Here is a 15,242-nt window from a genome sequence, read left to right on the forward strand (position 1 = left end):
TAATAGTTATAGAAAAAAAGTATTAGCTTTGTATGAGCTTAAAAATGATGAAATAACGTACGAATTTGCTCAAAGATCTATTTTAATGCGGAAATTATTGATCGAGAGCTATGTAACTATTTTATAAAATAATTGCAAAATAATGTTTAGATTATTGCGTTTAAGTGTTATTTTAAATATTGTTAAATTAAAGTATTTGCACTATACTTGAATTTGTACTATCTTGTATTATTGATTTACTAAAATTCAACTAAAAAATTCTCAAAACAGAAGGTAAAATGGGAGGCCGCTTTTCTATAAAATCACCGGGCCGCTTGAAACGTTCCAGCACGCCACTGAGGCACACACTAGTATCTATAATTCCCTATCTTGTAACTTCATTTACCAGTATTATGGTTTCTTTTAGTCTTTGCTGCTTCACAGCTCTTCCTCGTTTCTGTTGTATTCAGTATATTCACTTGTTTTTTAGCTTTTCTTGTAGGTTATAATTCTTTTTACATTCAGTATAAAACCAATCTTTTCTAAGTATTCGCTTTCTGTATTTTTCCTATTGTCTTTTCTGTCGTTATTGTCTTCTCTATTTGTGTCCATTCTTGGTCGGTATCTTCATGTGGAATTGTGTAATATTTTTGCATCCCTACACCTAACTGCCATCCTAACTCCATCCAGATATAAAAACGCTATAAAGTCTGTGAGAACATACCCCGGAGCTGACATAAATTCAGATCATAATCCATTAGTAGGCGTAATGAAGATAAAACTGAAAAAGATCCAAAAACAAACAAATATACCACGATTTGATGTCTCAAATATAAAAGAAGAACCTGTACGTCAGAGGTTAACACAAGAAATAAATGATAACTTAAAGAAAATCAAACAAGACGTGATAAAAACAACAGATGTTAATGACAAATGGAACATGATACAAGAAACGTTAGTAAAGGCAGGAAAGAAGAAATTAACCACAAAAATAATAAAAAAAAACAGAGATGGATGACTTCAGAAATCCTAGATCTAATGGAGGAAAGAAGGAAACATAAAGGCAGGAGTAAGGCAAAATACAAGGAAATACAGAGATTAAAAGGAAAGAAAATAAAAGAGGCCAAATCCACCTGGCTGGCAAATCAATGTAGTGAAATAAAAGAATATTCTAAAAAGTATGATAGCTTTGACATGCACAAGAAAATAAAGGAAATCACAAATACACAGCGAAAAAGGAAAGATGGCCTTCTTAAAGACATAAATGGAAAAATTATTATGAAGTCAAAGAGAAATTAAAAAAGTGGAAGACATACATAACAGATCTTTTTGAGGATAATAGACAAGAACCTGAAGAAATCGACAGCGAAACCAGAGATCATTATGGAGGAAATCGAACAAGCAATACGAAACGCAAAAAACGGAAAAACTATAGGTCCAGACGAAATACCTGCGGAATTACTGAAATGTCTAGACGATGAAACTCTACCTGTACTACTGGATCTGTTTAATGAAGTATATAAAACCGGAAAAATCCCTCAGGAATGGTTGGTATCAACCTTTGTAACCATACCAAAAACAATATATGCCAAAGATTGTTCGGACTATAGGACAATATTACTAATAAGCCATACCCTCAAAATATTTCTAAAGATGATTCATGGAAGATTATACAGAAAGCTAGAATATGATATGGATGATACCCAATTTGGGTTCCGCAAAGGACTTGGAACAAGAGAGGCATTGTTTGCGTTTAATGTCCTCTCTCAAAGATGCTAAGATATGAACCTGGATATTTATTCCTGTTTCATCGACTTCGAAAAAGCGTTTGACAGGGTCCGACATGAAAAACTAATAGAATTATTGAAAAACAGAGATATAGACAGACGAGATTTACGAATTATCATCAATCTGTATTGGAATCAAAAGGCCAATATAAAGATAGAAGAACAAGAATCCGAGAATATTGATATAAAAAGAGGAGTAAGACAGGGTTGTGTTCTGTCGTCGCTACTGTTTAACCTGTACAGTGAAGCCATATTTCAGGAAGAGATAGCGGAGCTAAGTGATGGAATCACTATAAACGAAAGAATAGTAAATAACATAAGATTCGCTGATGACACCGTTATAATGGCAGACATCCTGGAATCGCTACAAGAATTGCTAAATAGAATTAACGATTATTGCATTCGATACGGACTAAAAATAAACAAGAAAAAAAACTAAATTTATGATTGTCTCAAAAACAGAACATGGAAATGAAAAGTTAATGATAAAGCAAACCCAAATAGAAAAAGTGAAGACATACAAATATCTGGGAACGACAAAAATGACCAAAGTCAAGAAATTTTAGTCCGAATTGAAACTGCAAGGCAAGCATTTATAAAAATGAAGACACTGCTTAAAAACAAAGACCTTCAGTTGCCTCTCAGATTGAGGGCTCTAAGATGCTACGTTTTTTTCTATATTGCTATACGGAATGGAAGCTTGAACATTGAAGAGACAACACACAAGAAGAATAGGAGCGTTCGAAATGTGGTGTTACAGAAGAATATTGAAAATTCAGTGGGTTCAAAGGATTACCAATGTTGAAGTGCTACGACGTTTAAATAAGGAGTTAGAAATTATGAAGAGTATAAAAACTAGAAAACTGGAATATTTGGGTCACATTACCAGAGGAATATGAGTTGCTGAGAATTATTATGCAAGGAAGGATCCAAGGAAGAAGAAGCATAGGAAGAAGACGCACCTCCTGGCTGAGGAACCTTAGAGAATGGTTTAACTGTAGTTCATTACAAATGTTCAGAGCAGCAGCCAACAAAGTGACCATAGCCATTATGATATCCAACCTCCGATAGGAGAGGGAACTTTAGGAGGAAGAAGACCTAACTGCCATCTATTCCTATCCTGGACATCCTCTTCCTCTAAATCTGGATGTTACATGGCTTTTCTTATATTTTCATTCCAGGATAGCCTTGGTCTTCTTCCATCCGAAGCACGTGACCAAACCACTTCAAGCTCTTCTACTCTATTCTGACCACTGCAGTGTCTTGGGCGTGTATTCAATGAATCCTAGTTACGCACTCTCTCCTGTCTCGAAACTCCAGCTCTTCGGCGCATGTAGTCCATTTCTACTGCGTTGATTCGTCTTCTGGACTCTGCTGTTAACGTCCATACTTCACTCCTTTACATCAGAATTGACTCCATTAGGCCCTTCCTATTTGAATTTTTGTTTATTTTGTAATATTTTTATCCCACTAAATGGAATTTAATCATCCTATTACTTTTCTGCTTTGCTCTATTTTTCTTCGAATTTCTGTTTTTCCCAGATCTTCTCCAGTTGCTATAGTTCCCAGGTATTTAAACTCATCCACCTGCTGTACAGTGGTATTGTAGTAAACTTAGTAGTATCATAGTAAAATGTTATGTTTCAACAAACTAAAAAAATTATTTTACAGCTGGGGACGAAGAACATGAAAACAGTATTATAAGAATGTCTGGAGGTGATTACAGTAATCTTCCTTGTGATTCTTATGAATGCCAAAACCCAGAGTCTGGCAATTCTGTCGCAGAAAAAGATAACGCAATAACTCCTACATTAGAAACATCACAGCAGCAACCACAAACTTCAGATTGTTTATAAGCATTGTTAGATACAGAGTTTGTACAGTACACAAATATTTTATTATAAAAATAAATTGAAAATTAGAAAAATTAAAATAACCGTTTCCCTTATAGTACAGAAAGCCACTGCGCATCCGCTAGGAAAAATATTCTAATTCGGATTTTTTGCACAATCTTACTCAAAAAGGACCCCTTTTAACAAATTTGCATGTTGCCAGGACCAAAAGTTGGTCAAAAAATTTTTAAACGTTTTTTTTTTGTTTTTTTCCTAAAATTATTTTTTTACATGGAACAAAATTTTTTTAGGTTTTTTGGACCATTCCAAACAGAAAAGTTCTTTAGTGACTTTTTTCTAAAGTTGATAGTTTTTGATATATAAGCGATTAAAAATTGAAAAATTGCAAAATCGGCCATTTTTAACTCTTAAAAACTATGTGAAATACTGAAAATTTGAATATTGCCAAGGTAGGTAGATATTCTTTAAATATCGGTTGATGAAATCCCGAAGAGTTTTTTGCAATACAATATCAAAAACCCCTTTGTTTTTTAATTGCCAATCAAGCGTGCGCGACACTAGTTTCCACCGTTGCGTGTGTATACAGTATGGTGCAAATGAAAGGAATAAATTAGTTATTTCGTAAACCGGTGACTTTAAGAAAAAATCCCAAAACAGGTCGGTTTTTATTTTTAAGTTATGATATTGTGGCATATATAGTATACTAGTAACGTCATCCATCTGGGCGTGATGACGTAATCGATGATTTTTTTAAATGAGAATATGGGTCGTGTGCTGGATCATTTGAAAGGTTCTTCAATTCTCTATTCAGTAATATAAACATGTACATAATTATTTATACAGGGTGTCCAAAAATTTTTTATTAAATTAAATCATTTGGCAAATTGACAAAAAAATTAAATTATTGGACACCCTGTATAAATAATTATGTAAATGTTTATATTACTGAATAGAGAATTGAAGAACCTTTCAAATGAGCTAGCACACGACCCCTATTCTTATTTAAAAAAAATCATCGATTACGTCATCACGCCCAAATGGATGACGTCACTAGTATACCATATATGTCACAATTTCATAACTTAAAATTAAAAATTGACCTGTTTCGGTATTTTTCCTTAAAGTCGCCGGTTTACGAAATAACGAATTTATTCCTTTCATTTGCACCATACTGCATACACATGCAACGGTGGAAAATAGTGTCGCGCACGCTTGATTGGCAATTAAAAAACAAAGGGGTTTTTGATACTGTATTGCAAAAAACTCTTCGGGATTTCATCAATCGATGTTTAAAGAATATCTACCTACCTTGGCAACATTCAAATTTTCAGTTTTTCACATAGTTTTTCAGGGTTAAAAATGGCCGATTTCGCAATTTTTCAATTTTTAATCGCTTATATGTTAAAAACTATCGTTTTTAGAGAAAAGTCACTAAAGAACTTTTCTGTTTGGAATGATCCAAAAAACCTAAAAAAAATTTGTTCCATGCAAAAAAAATTATTTTAGGAAAAAAACAAAAACGTTTAAAAAATTTTTGACCAACTTTTGGTCCTGGCAACATGCAAAATTGTTAAAAGGGGTCCTTTTTGAGTAATATTGTGCAAAAAATCAAAATTAGAGTATTTTTCCTAGCGGATGCGAAGTGGCTTTCTGGACTATTACTTAATCGAGGGTTGAGAACCATAAGGTTCCAAGCGACATTTTATACAAAATCGGTTTTTGTAAAGAATTTTGCATCGAATTATATTTGAAATATGTTGAATTGTTTCTAGATTTCGCTGTAATCAATAATGATCTGCTTCCAGTGCGTGAAATATTTTCAGGTTTGGTCCATAAGGTTCCAAGCGACATTTTACGCAGAGGCGGCTTTACCTATTGTGCAGGGTGTGCGGTGCACACGGGCGCCGAGATGTTGGGGGCGCCAAGCGCCAAAGAGCGGGTCCTGGGTCCTTTACTTTGTTTCAACATAAAACTATAAAATATGAAATTTTTTAATTATAAGGCGGAAGATGAATCCGTAACTGACGCCAAAATACATTAGTAAACTTTTACTATTACCTATTAGATATCGCAATTATACTAAGTTTGACGAACGCTTCAAACTTTTAAAGCAAAATAGTGACACTTTTTCGGTCCTTCAAAAATTAAAAGACTGGAAGGATTTAGAATTAGATACAAAAAGAGCATATTGTTCTAATTTAGAAAATAAATTGTGTCATGTTGGCTCTTTAGATGTAGATAGGTTTGAGCTCTTTAATGAAATACAATTATATTACCAATCTTTATCGATGATTCTACTACACCTTTGGATATTTTAAATTCTTCTTCTCTAAGTGCCATATCCGCGACGGAGGTCGGCAACCATCATAGCTATTCGGATTTTAGAGACGACTGCTCTGAAATGTTCTCTCAGGTTGCGCAGCCACGATATTCTGCGTCTCCATATGCTTTTTTTTCCTTGAATCCTTCATTGCATAATCAATTGGAGCAAGTTGTATCTCTCTCCACGTGTAATATGACCGAGATATTCCAATTTTCTTGTTTTGATGGAATTTAAGATTTCCATTTCTTTTTTTCAGCTTTCTCAGAACCTCTTTGTTAGTGACGTGTTCTGTCCACGATATTTTCAGAATTCTTCTGTACACCCACAGCTCAAATGGTTCTAGTTTTTCATTGATGCAGCATTCAAGGTCCAGCTTCATTTTAAATTACTTGTATACAAATAAATAATTACATTATTACATTCAGTGTTCCCAAATTTGTTCACTGCTCTTAGAATTTACCTCACATTGCCAGAGACAGTAGCGCACAGTGAAAGATCATTTTCTAAATTAAAAATAATTCAAAATTATCTAAGGTCAACATAGTCTTAGTCGATTGACAAATTTATCACTAGTAAGTATTGAACATGAAATAAAAATCAAAGTAAGTGATATTATTTCAAGATTTTTCTAATTCAAAAGCACGAAAAGTATCTGTTGTATAATAATTATAATTATTATATGTTGTAGTAAGCGCCTATGTGCGTCCTTTAATATTTATTAATTAGTTTTTTTTTTAAATAATCACAAAGTTGTTCTTTTTTATTCATCTAACAAATTCCTTCCTAAAAGTACTATTTACTCGTGTACTCAAACCTGTCAAATTTCCTCAACCAATTTTCCTCTATACCTCATAGATAAAAAAGTTTATTTTTAATTAAATATTTTTAACAGATTTGGGTAGGTTGTTCTGACGCCGTGAATACTTATTGGCTCCCGACATAATTTAATATTGCACTATTTGCATCTGGATTTTTGTTTACATTATAAGCGTACCTAATACCCTCTAATACTCTATGTACTATTAGTACAGGTACTAGGTATTATAGGTACCTATTCGACTATTCCATTTTGACTGCGCGTCAAGCGAAGGGCGCCAGGGCATCGATTGCACACGGGCGCTACATGTGCTAGAGCCGCCTCTGATTTTACGTCAGAAATATAGTAAAAAGTTTGTTGATTTGTGATGTATTCAATAAAAAAAAATACATTTAATTAGGTACATTTTTCCATAATGTATACTTAAGTATATTTTTTTTTTATTTTCATTTCAAGTACATAGGTACTTGCTGTTTTTTAAGCGTAATTTAGGAAAAATATTTTTTTCTTGTTTTTTGTTATGATTTTTAGTTTAAGAATAAATATTCGCTTTATTTTGAAAATGATTGTAATTTCACCTATTGCGCTAACAATATTGTGGAAAATTTAAAATTTTCTTTGAACTGTTTATCTTATAATTCCATAAGGTTCCAAGTACAAGGCTTTCATAGTGCATTAAGGTTACAAGTACACTGCAGACGTCATAAAAATGTTATATTAAAAACCACACATTAGAATCTTACTTATGACATTATCTAACTTGAGGCGATGTCACAATTTACCACACTGTAGTATATAATTATTTTCCTAACAAGTGCAGAAAGTCATTGTTTTCCGTACGCGACTGCAGTTTGCCGAACGACGCGAAGCGGGAGTTCGGCAAGCAGTCGAGTGCGGAAAAGAGACTTTCTGCAAGAGTTAGGAACAATATTTTTTCTAAGAGTCTTTAAAAATTACCAAATCTTAATCAATTAATTTAGTTAATATGAAAATACATACACAAATTAATTCTTTGACAAGGTTGTCAAAACCAAACTTTCAATATAATTAGTTAGCATGACGACGATCTTGGTTTCCATGACGATGATTCAAAACGACTGTTATTGTCTACCGATTTGACTTTCGAATATTATGTCAAAATAATTTTATTTCATCGAATTGTCGCGTTAATTTTATTAAAACAGGAACACAATAAGATATATTTGAAATAAATTATTAAATAATATCTAAATATTAGTTTATTGCATGTATTAGGTATAATTACTTTAAGGCCATATTAACATATCTAAATTAACACGCGTGCGGAAAAGTAAAAACCGCGTGCGGAAAAGTAACACGCGTGCGGAAAAGTGAAACTTTCTAAACTAAAATGCGTGTGCGAAAGTAGACATTTTTGCACGCTCGTAGAAAAAAATAATTTTTAACATTTACAGTTCTCCAAATAACGAAGTTATGATAGTTTAAGATAGAAATTTGTTTCCTGAAAAATTTGCGAAATGGCGCTTGGAACCTTATGGTTCTCAGCCCTCGTAATAATAAAAGCACTTACCAGGTTTTACTGTAGTGGCTATGGCATCTATATCTGCAAATGAAATATTTGAATTTTGTATGGCCTCAGTCACTACTTTTTCTATATTTTTTCTGTGTAGATCCTGAGCTATTGGAGGTATAATCCCACCATTACTAGAAAAAAATAAATCAATTTATTTGTGAATTTTTACAACGACATAGACTGTAGACAATTGGTACAAAGTAAGAATATACCGATTGGGTATTTTCTTATGGTTGGTATGCGCCTTTAATAAGAGTAACAAAGAGACATGTATTTATTATACATTTAAAACGGGTTAGAAGATATGGGCCGAACGAACTATAAAAAAATAGGGAACGGTCTCCGAAAAATTTCGTGTCGTAGGTATGGCTTTGTCAGACAGCGTTGCCAAAGTTGGAAATTATCAGAAGAAAATATTAAAGTAGAAAAAATAATATATTTAACTTTTTGTAAACAGATATAATAAACAAATTATTTAAAAATAACAAAATATTTTTTTACCCATTTTAAACAAATGTGAAAACGTTGATTTATAATTCAACGTTTATTTTTTTTACTTATATTTTTCTATTAAATAATTTGTTTAGTAAATGTACTTATTTGTTTACAAAACATTAATATACAGTAATGAGTGCGCTAAGAACCGGCAAAATAACGCAAAAAATGGAAAACATAATACGTTGTGAAATAAAAAGAGATGAAACGAGTAGAGATGTAAAATATGGATGGGAACCTATGAATTTATATTACATTACATAGTTTCCCACCTTTAGACATATCTGAGGAGTATAACAACTCTAACTGTGACAGGAGAATTTTATAAAATTCTCCATGTTTTCTGTCACAGACGTCTAAAGAGGGAAACTATGTACCTAATGTATCTCTACTAGTTTCATCTCTTTTTATTTCACAACGTATTATGTTGATTATAACTCTTTTGCGTTATTTTGCCGGTTATTAGCGCGCTCATCATTTTATTATTTTTTTTTTCTACTTTGATGGATAATTAATTACGCATGTCTGTCTATCTCAGAGACTTTGTAAACACAATTTTTGTGTCATTAGATAATACAGGACAAATGAGCTGTCGAATGAAAGCTCATGACCCAAGGATCTTATTAAGGTGAGAAATTTGACCTTACACTTCCAGTTTTAGAGTTGAAACTTGAAGTACTATTTTAAAGACGCCCGAATATTATAAACGACTTATTATTGGACGCGCTTTAGAAAGACGAAAACCATTATATTCTTCCGAATTTATGCAAGTCTGTCCTTCGGTCTGTCTGTCCGCAAATATAACTCCTACGTTATTAAAACACTCAACTCAATTTAGGATATTTTATAAATTTCTCCATTTTCTTTTAAGTTGTATATTATTAATTAAATTAAATGAATTATCACCTGTACTGAGAAGATAGACAAGGCCTGTAAAGAAAATAAACAAATTCACAAAACCCATTAAACCATAAAATTATCTGAAACTATTTACAAATCAACGAAGCTTCGCAATATTGATTTGGGAACTGCATGAACTATTGTAGTGTTCTAAAGAGTTTCTGAGATATCAGGTAATACCCTGACCCCCTTACAGTGAAGTGTATTTTTTGAAACAATTGAAAAATATCGAAAGTCTGATCAGATTGTTAAATTGGAAAATGAAGCAAGCCAAAGGGATGTGGCATTTCTTGAGACCGGATCTCATCAATACTGATCCGGTATGGCTGTAGACAAAGACAACAGTCAGAGAAGATCGCATTTTCGCTATTCCTGCATTGTGTAACCAGATGTTAGCTGCTAGAATGCTCCAAAGCCATATTCAACAAGCCCAAGGACCAGTGTTTCTACTGTTTAACATATTCACTGACACAACTGAATATGCAGATGCTTATAAAGGGACATGCCTGTGTGAAGATAATTATGAAATAAATGCGTAGCCTATTTTCTCTGATGCGCAGTATATTAGACAAGTAATCCAACATTTTAAATACAACAGGTAATCCATTCATTCTCTTTGCCTTATCCCTATGCGGAGTGGCTTCCCTAATCGCATTTCTCTACACAATTCTATCTTGGGTCATATCAATGTTAATCCCCTTTACCAACATGTCCTGCCTTATCGTCTCTCCCCAGGTCTTCTTTGGTCTTCCTCTCCTACTCCTTCCAGGAATCTGCACTTCAGCTATTCTTCGTATTGGGTCATCTTGACGTTGAACATGACAAAAAAATCTTAACCTATGCTCTCTCATTTTGGCATCAATTGGTGTTACACCTAGACTTCTCCTAATATACTCATTTCTAATTTTATCCTTCTTTGTCACTCCACTCATCCATCTAAGCATTCTCATTTCCGCCACATGCATTCATACATAGCCGGTCTTATGGCTGTTTTATAGAATTTTTCCTTCAGCTTCATTGGAATTTTTCTGTCACACAACACACCACTCGCTTCTTTCCACTTCATCCATCCAGCCCTAATTCTACTGCATGCATCTCCATCTATTTCCCCATTACTCTGTAATACCGATCCTAGGTACCTACAGTACGTCTAATTTACTTACCGTTGCACGTCATTATCTACGCCAGAGATCTAAGTTGACATAGTTGCCAAAGTATAAAAAAATCCTGAATCCATTTTAAATCAAATCGATCACATAAATATTGTAAACGTGGATTATACAACAAAACAAATTAATATTCAATGTAGATAAATAAAAACTTTAGAAAGAGAGAACAAGAATTAAGTTATAATCTTACGTTAAAGTAAATAATAAAAACAGTAAATATAATAAAACAAATACTTATAGTAAAGAATATAAACAAATATGAAGTGTCATCACAGCAACTGTCAAATAAATGTTACCAATTAATTCTAAAACGTCACCTTCGTTCGATTATAGTTACAGTGTGTTCCGAGGAAATGTGCTTCATAAAAGCGCTTTATAATCCATTTATACAAATTAAATGAAACATATTATTGTGTATTTCTTTAGGTTAACATTAATAGAAATCTTCAAATATTATCTCTACGCGTATATAATAAAATATGTCTAGTGGCTGTAATTAAAGTGTACTAGGCAAAATGATTCTAAGAAAGAACACACCTACCGCCTAAATGTTTCGTGTTGGTATCATGTGACGTCACAGGCAATGACGCGGATGACGTGCAACGGTAAGTAAATTAGACGAAGTATACTTAAAACTATTGATTTTCACAATCATTTCACCATCCAGAGATACCATTTTATTTGTAGTGACTCCATCTTTAAATGAACATTCCAAATACTCTGTTTTTGTCCTACTAAGTTTTAAACCTTTTTCCTCTAGAGCTTGTCTCCACTGTTCCAGTTTTGGTTCTAAGTCTCTTTCACTATTTCCTATTAACACTACATCATCAGCATACATTAGGCACCATGGAATTCTACCCTGTAGTTTCGCTGTTATCTGGTCCAAAACTAATGAGAATAAATAAGGACTAAGCACCGAGATTGGTGCAATCCTACTTTCACCTGAATTTTATCAGTCTCTCCCACACCTGTCCTAACACTAGTCGTTACTCCCTCATACATATCTCTCACAATCTTTACATATTCGCCAGGGACCCCTTTCTTATTGAGTGCCCACCACAGAATCTCTCGAGGAACTCTATCATATGCTTTTTCAAGATCAATGAATACCATATGAGCTTTGGTCTCTTTATTCCTGTATTTTTCCATCAGTTGCCTTACAATGAATACCGCCATTCTTTATTATATCACGAACATGTGTGCCAAACATCATGACAAAATATTCAAAATTACAGCCGCAATCCTGGACCGCGCCTGCCGCTAGGTACCTATTGATCGCTACCGTTGCCTCTTAATTCCATTTTTTTTTCTAAAAATTTTAGTATTTCAACACTCACTTCATCGAAGCCAAGAGTCATTTTCCATTTTTTGCTGCTTGTATTGCCCATGTAACCTCACTTTCGGTTACAGATAGACCTGTTATACCAAATCCAATATTCTTCCTATTTATTAATCCTAATTTCATAGCCTAAGGCTGACAAGTCTGGCGAATTGGCTCCGCCAAACCCATTTAAAAAAAAATATATCCTAGGGCTGCAAGTAACCAAAGCATTTTCACTCTACTTCGAGAACACAGTATAAGCTACTGGTAACAGGAATGTATACTTTAAAACTAAAAAGAATTCGAAATGAAGACATTAGAACAACATTGATAATAGAAAGGCACAGTGGCAGATCTAGAAATTTGCCTTGGAAGGGGAAATTTGCCTTGGTCAAACCACATAAAAGACATAAATAATAACTTATAAGCATTAACCCTTAAACGCTCAACCTTTTTTAGGTTCCATGTACGCCCAAGGGTGGGTAAAAAATGTAAACCTCGAAAATAGCTAATATAAGGTTTGTTCGTAGTACGATCCAATCGATCAGCAACCGTTGCCAACCATCAGACGCATGCGCAGTTAACAGTTAGCGCTGCCCAGTTAACAGTTCAAGTTCGTAGACTACGAACGCGCTTGCGTCTGACAGTTGGCAACGGTTGCTGATCGTTCTACGAACAAACCTATATTTATTGAGAGTTTTTGGAAATGGATTAAACTTAAGATTCTTATGCTTAATAAACACAGCATCTTCTAAAATATTAATATAAACAATTTACAAACCTTACAACAAAATTACAATGTACAGTAGAACCTCGCAAATCCGAACTAATTGGGGGGACAGCCTGTTCGGATTCCGAAAAGTTCGGATTATCCGAAAGTTAGCCTTAACTAGTAGTTCAAAGCTTTCATTGTGATTTTGAGTAGCCAAACGTTCTCGCAAGGGTGTGGACAATATTTTTGGACTCAAGTTGACTACGAGAGAAAGAAAGCAAGTTTGTGTTTAACCTTCATAAATACTTTATAAACCTATATATTAAAGTATAATATTTATTTTTAAGAAATTTTAAATGTCAAAGTCCTAGTAATCCTACATTGTCCAATTTTCTGGCTTTACTCTGTATAATGAACATGTTTTTAAGTTTTTGTCTTGAATTTTTAAATTTTCTTCGCTTTCCGTTGGTTCGGATTTGCCGAAAGTTCGGATTCGCGGGGTTCGGATTTACGGGGTTCTACACATCAAAATTAACACACCAGTAAAAGCCAATAAACTAAGATTTGTCGATTTTCTCCACATTCTTCCTTTCAACCTCCTCATTGGTGGATAATTATGTAGATTATGTAATTATACGTCGATAATTATATGGATTATCTTCCTACCAACGAGAAATTATATAGAAACCTTTAGTAACAAATTTTACCAAGGGTGTACTTTTTATGCCCACCCATATTTAACTCAAGATGCTACTTTTATCTTCAAAAATATCGGTAGAACCAAATTAACATTTGATAAAGGGCTGTCTTTTTAACAATAAATAATTTTTAAAAAAATTTTAAACACGTAATAAATATGTTACAAGGGAATACACATTAGGTGGACATTTTTTACCCACCCTTGGGCGTTTAAGGGTTAAGTTCCCTTAATTTTCGTAACTAGTGTGTTTATTGGGTTGAATATGTCTGTATGTGGTTTAAGTTTCATGTCAGCTAATATATTTTTGTTTCAACAATTTTTTCCTTAATTTGGACCTTGTTTGTTGGGAAATTTCCACATTTTCCCTCCCCGTAGATCCGTCACTTGAAGACCATCACATTTTCTATAATAAATATAAACTAGAACTCTATATTGTTACGTCAGACCTTGCCCTACTATAGACAGTTTCACCGAAATCTGGAACCAGAGGCGGACTATAGAGAACAATTTAGATTTTAGAATCAGTCTGAAATATAAATATGTATTGTTAAATAATAAATATATTATAATGAAAGTAAAGATGATTCAGATTTGATTACAGAACAGGGCCTCTACTATGTGCTTCATCATCATCATCATCTTGGTGCTACAGCCCTTAGATGGCCTCGACCTTCTCAAGCCTTCTACGCCATTCTGTTCTGTCTCTTACTTGCATTTTCCAGTTGCTGACTCCGATCTTCTCAGCATCTTGTGTTACCCCGTCCACCCACCTCAGCTTTGGTCTACCCCGTCTTCTCATTCCCACTGGTTACGCTGCTAGAATTTTTTTATCATGTTTGATTCAGGGGCCTGGGCTACATGTCCTGCCCACTGCAGGCGGTTTCACTTACAGGTAATATAGTAGACAAATCAGTAGTAAAAAACCTGATGTAGGTAGTGATGAAACAATGATTCTGATAAAAAACTGAGATCAACTAGAACAAACAAGTAGAACGAAAGGGGGAGTCAAATAAATTACTAAATAATTAAACTGAGAAAAACAACAGATAATTGATCAAACAGCGCGTAATTATTTGTATACAATAGAAGTTGTAAATAACAAGAATGTAATAAGCTTACTTTAGGTGTACTAAATGCTGAGAATTTAAAGCTTCACCTAGAATATTTCCATCGGTATCCACAATGGCACAGCCAGTATCATCGCAAGACGTTTCAATCCCAAGGATAACACCTCTTTTTGAACTGTAAGATCTAACATTTTTGATTGAGTTTAAGATTTTTGTGCTATATCGGTTTAATAACATTTTCTTTGACGCAACTAAACTAAAAAAAGGTTATGTTTTTGTTATGGCAAATTTGGGTAAATGCTCTACTCCATCAGCAGTAGTATTTGAACTACTATTTTCCAGTTAGGCAACCAGTAATTTCTGGGAATCTACTGATTGTGAAAAAAAGTTTAGGACAGGGCCGGATTTAAGGGAGGGCAGGCTGGGCAGCTGCCCGGGCTCCGTATTCTGGGGGCCCCCACAAAGCCCCAAATGTTAAAAAGAAATCAGCACAATATTCACTAAGGACACAGAATAATTTTTGTCAATCAATTAACTGTTATGGAAGGTTTCACTCAAAGGTTTCTC

At 33.8% G+C, this 15,242-nt stretch overlaps 2 protein-coding genes across 3 annotated transcripts in view; one reads left to right on the forward strand and one right to left on the reverse strand.

Annotated features, from left to right (window-relative positions):
* The window catches only part of LOC126889776 (E3 ubiquitin-protein ligase TRIM37-like), a 68,734-nt gene extending 65,032 nt beyond the window's left edge, over positions 1-3,702 (forward strand). For both annotated transcript variants that reach the window (XM_050658365.1, XM_050658366.1), the window contains one exon: positions 3,438-3,702. In XM_050658365.1, the coding sequence (XP_050514322.1) occupies positions 3,438-3,622 (185 nt within the window). In that variant the 3' untranslated portion in view covers positions 3,623-3,702. The remainder of the gene's footprint in view (positions 1-3,437) is intronic.
* The window catches only part of LOC126889777 (tRNA N6-adenosine threonylcarbamoyltransferase, mitochondrial), a 96,689-nt gene extending 81,672 nt beyond the window's left edge, over positions 1-15,017 (reverse strand). Inside the window, exons 1-2 of the mRNA XM_050658367.1 lie at positions 14,728-15,017; positions 8,309-8,442 (exon numbers count right to left, since the gene is read on the reverse strand). Coding sequence (XP_050514324.1) covers positions 8,309-8,442; positions 14,728-14,912 — 319 coding nt within the window. The 5' untranslated portion in view covers positions 14,913-15,017. The remainder of the gene's footprint in view (positions 1-8,308; positions 8,443-14,727) is intronic.
* Between the last annotated feature and the right edge of the window lie 225 nt (positions 15,018-15,242).

The sequence above is a fragment of the Diabrotica virgifera genome, chromosome 8 (genome assembly GCF_917563875.1).
Source record: "Diabrotica virgifera virgifera chromosome 8, PGI_DIABVI_V3a".
Taxonomy (NCBI): Eukaryota; Metazoa; Arthropoda; class Insecta; order Coleoptera; family Chrysomelidae; genus Diabrotica; species Diabrotica virgifera.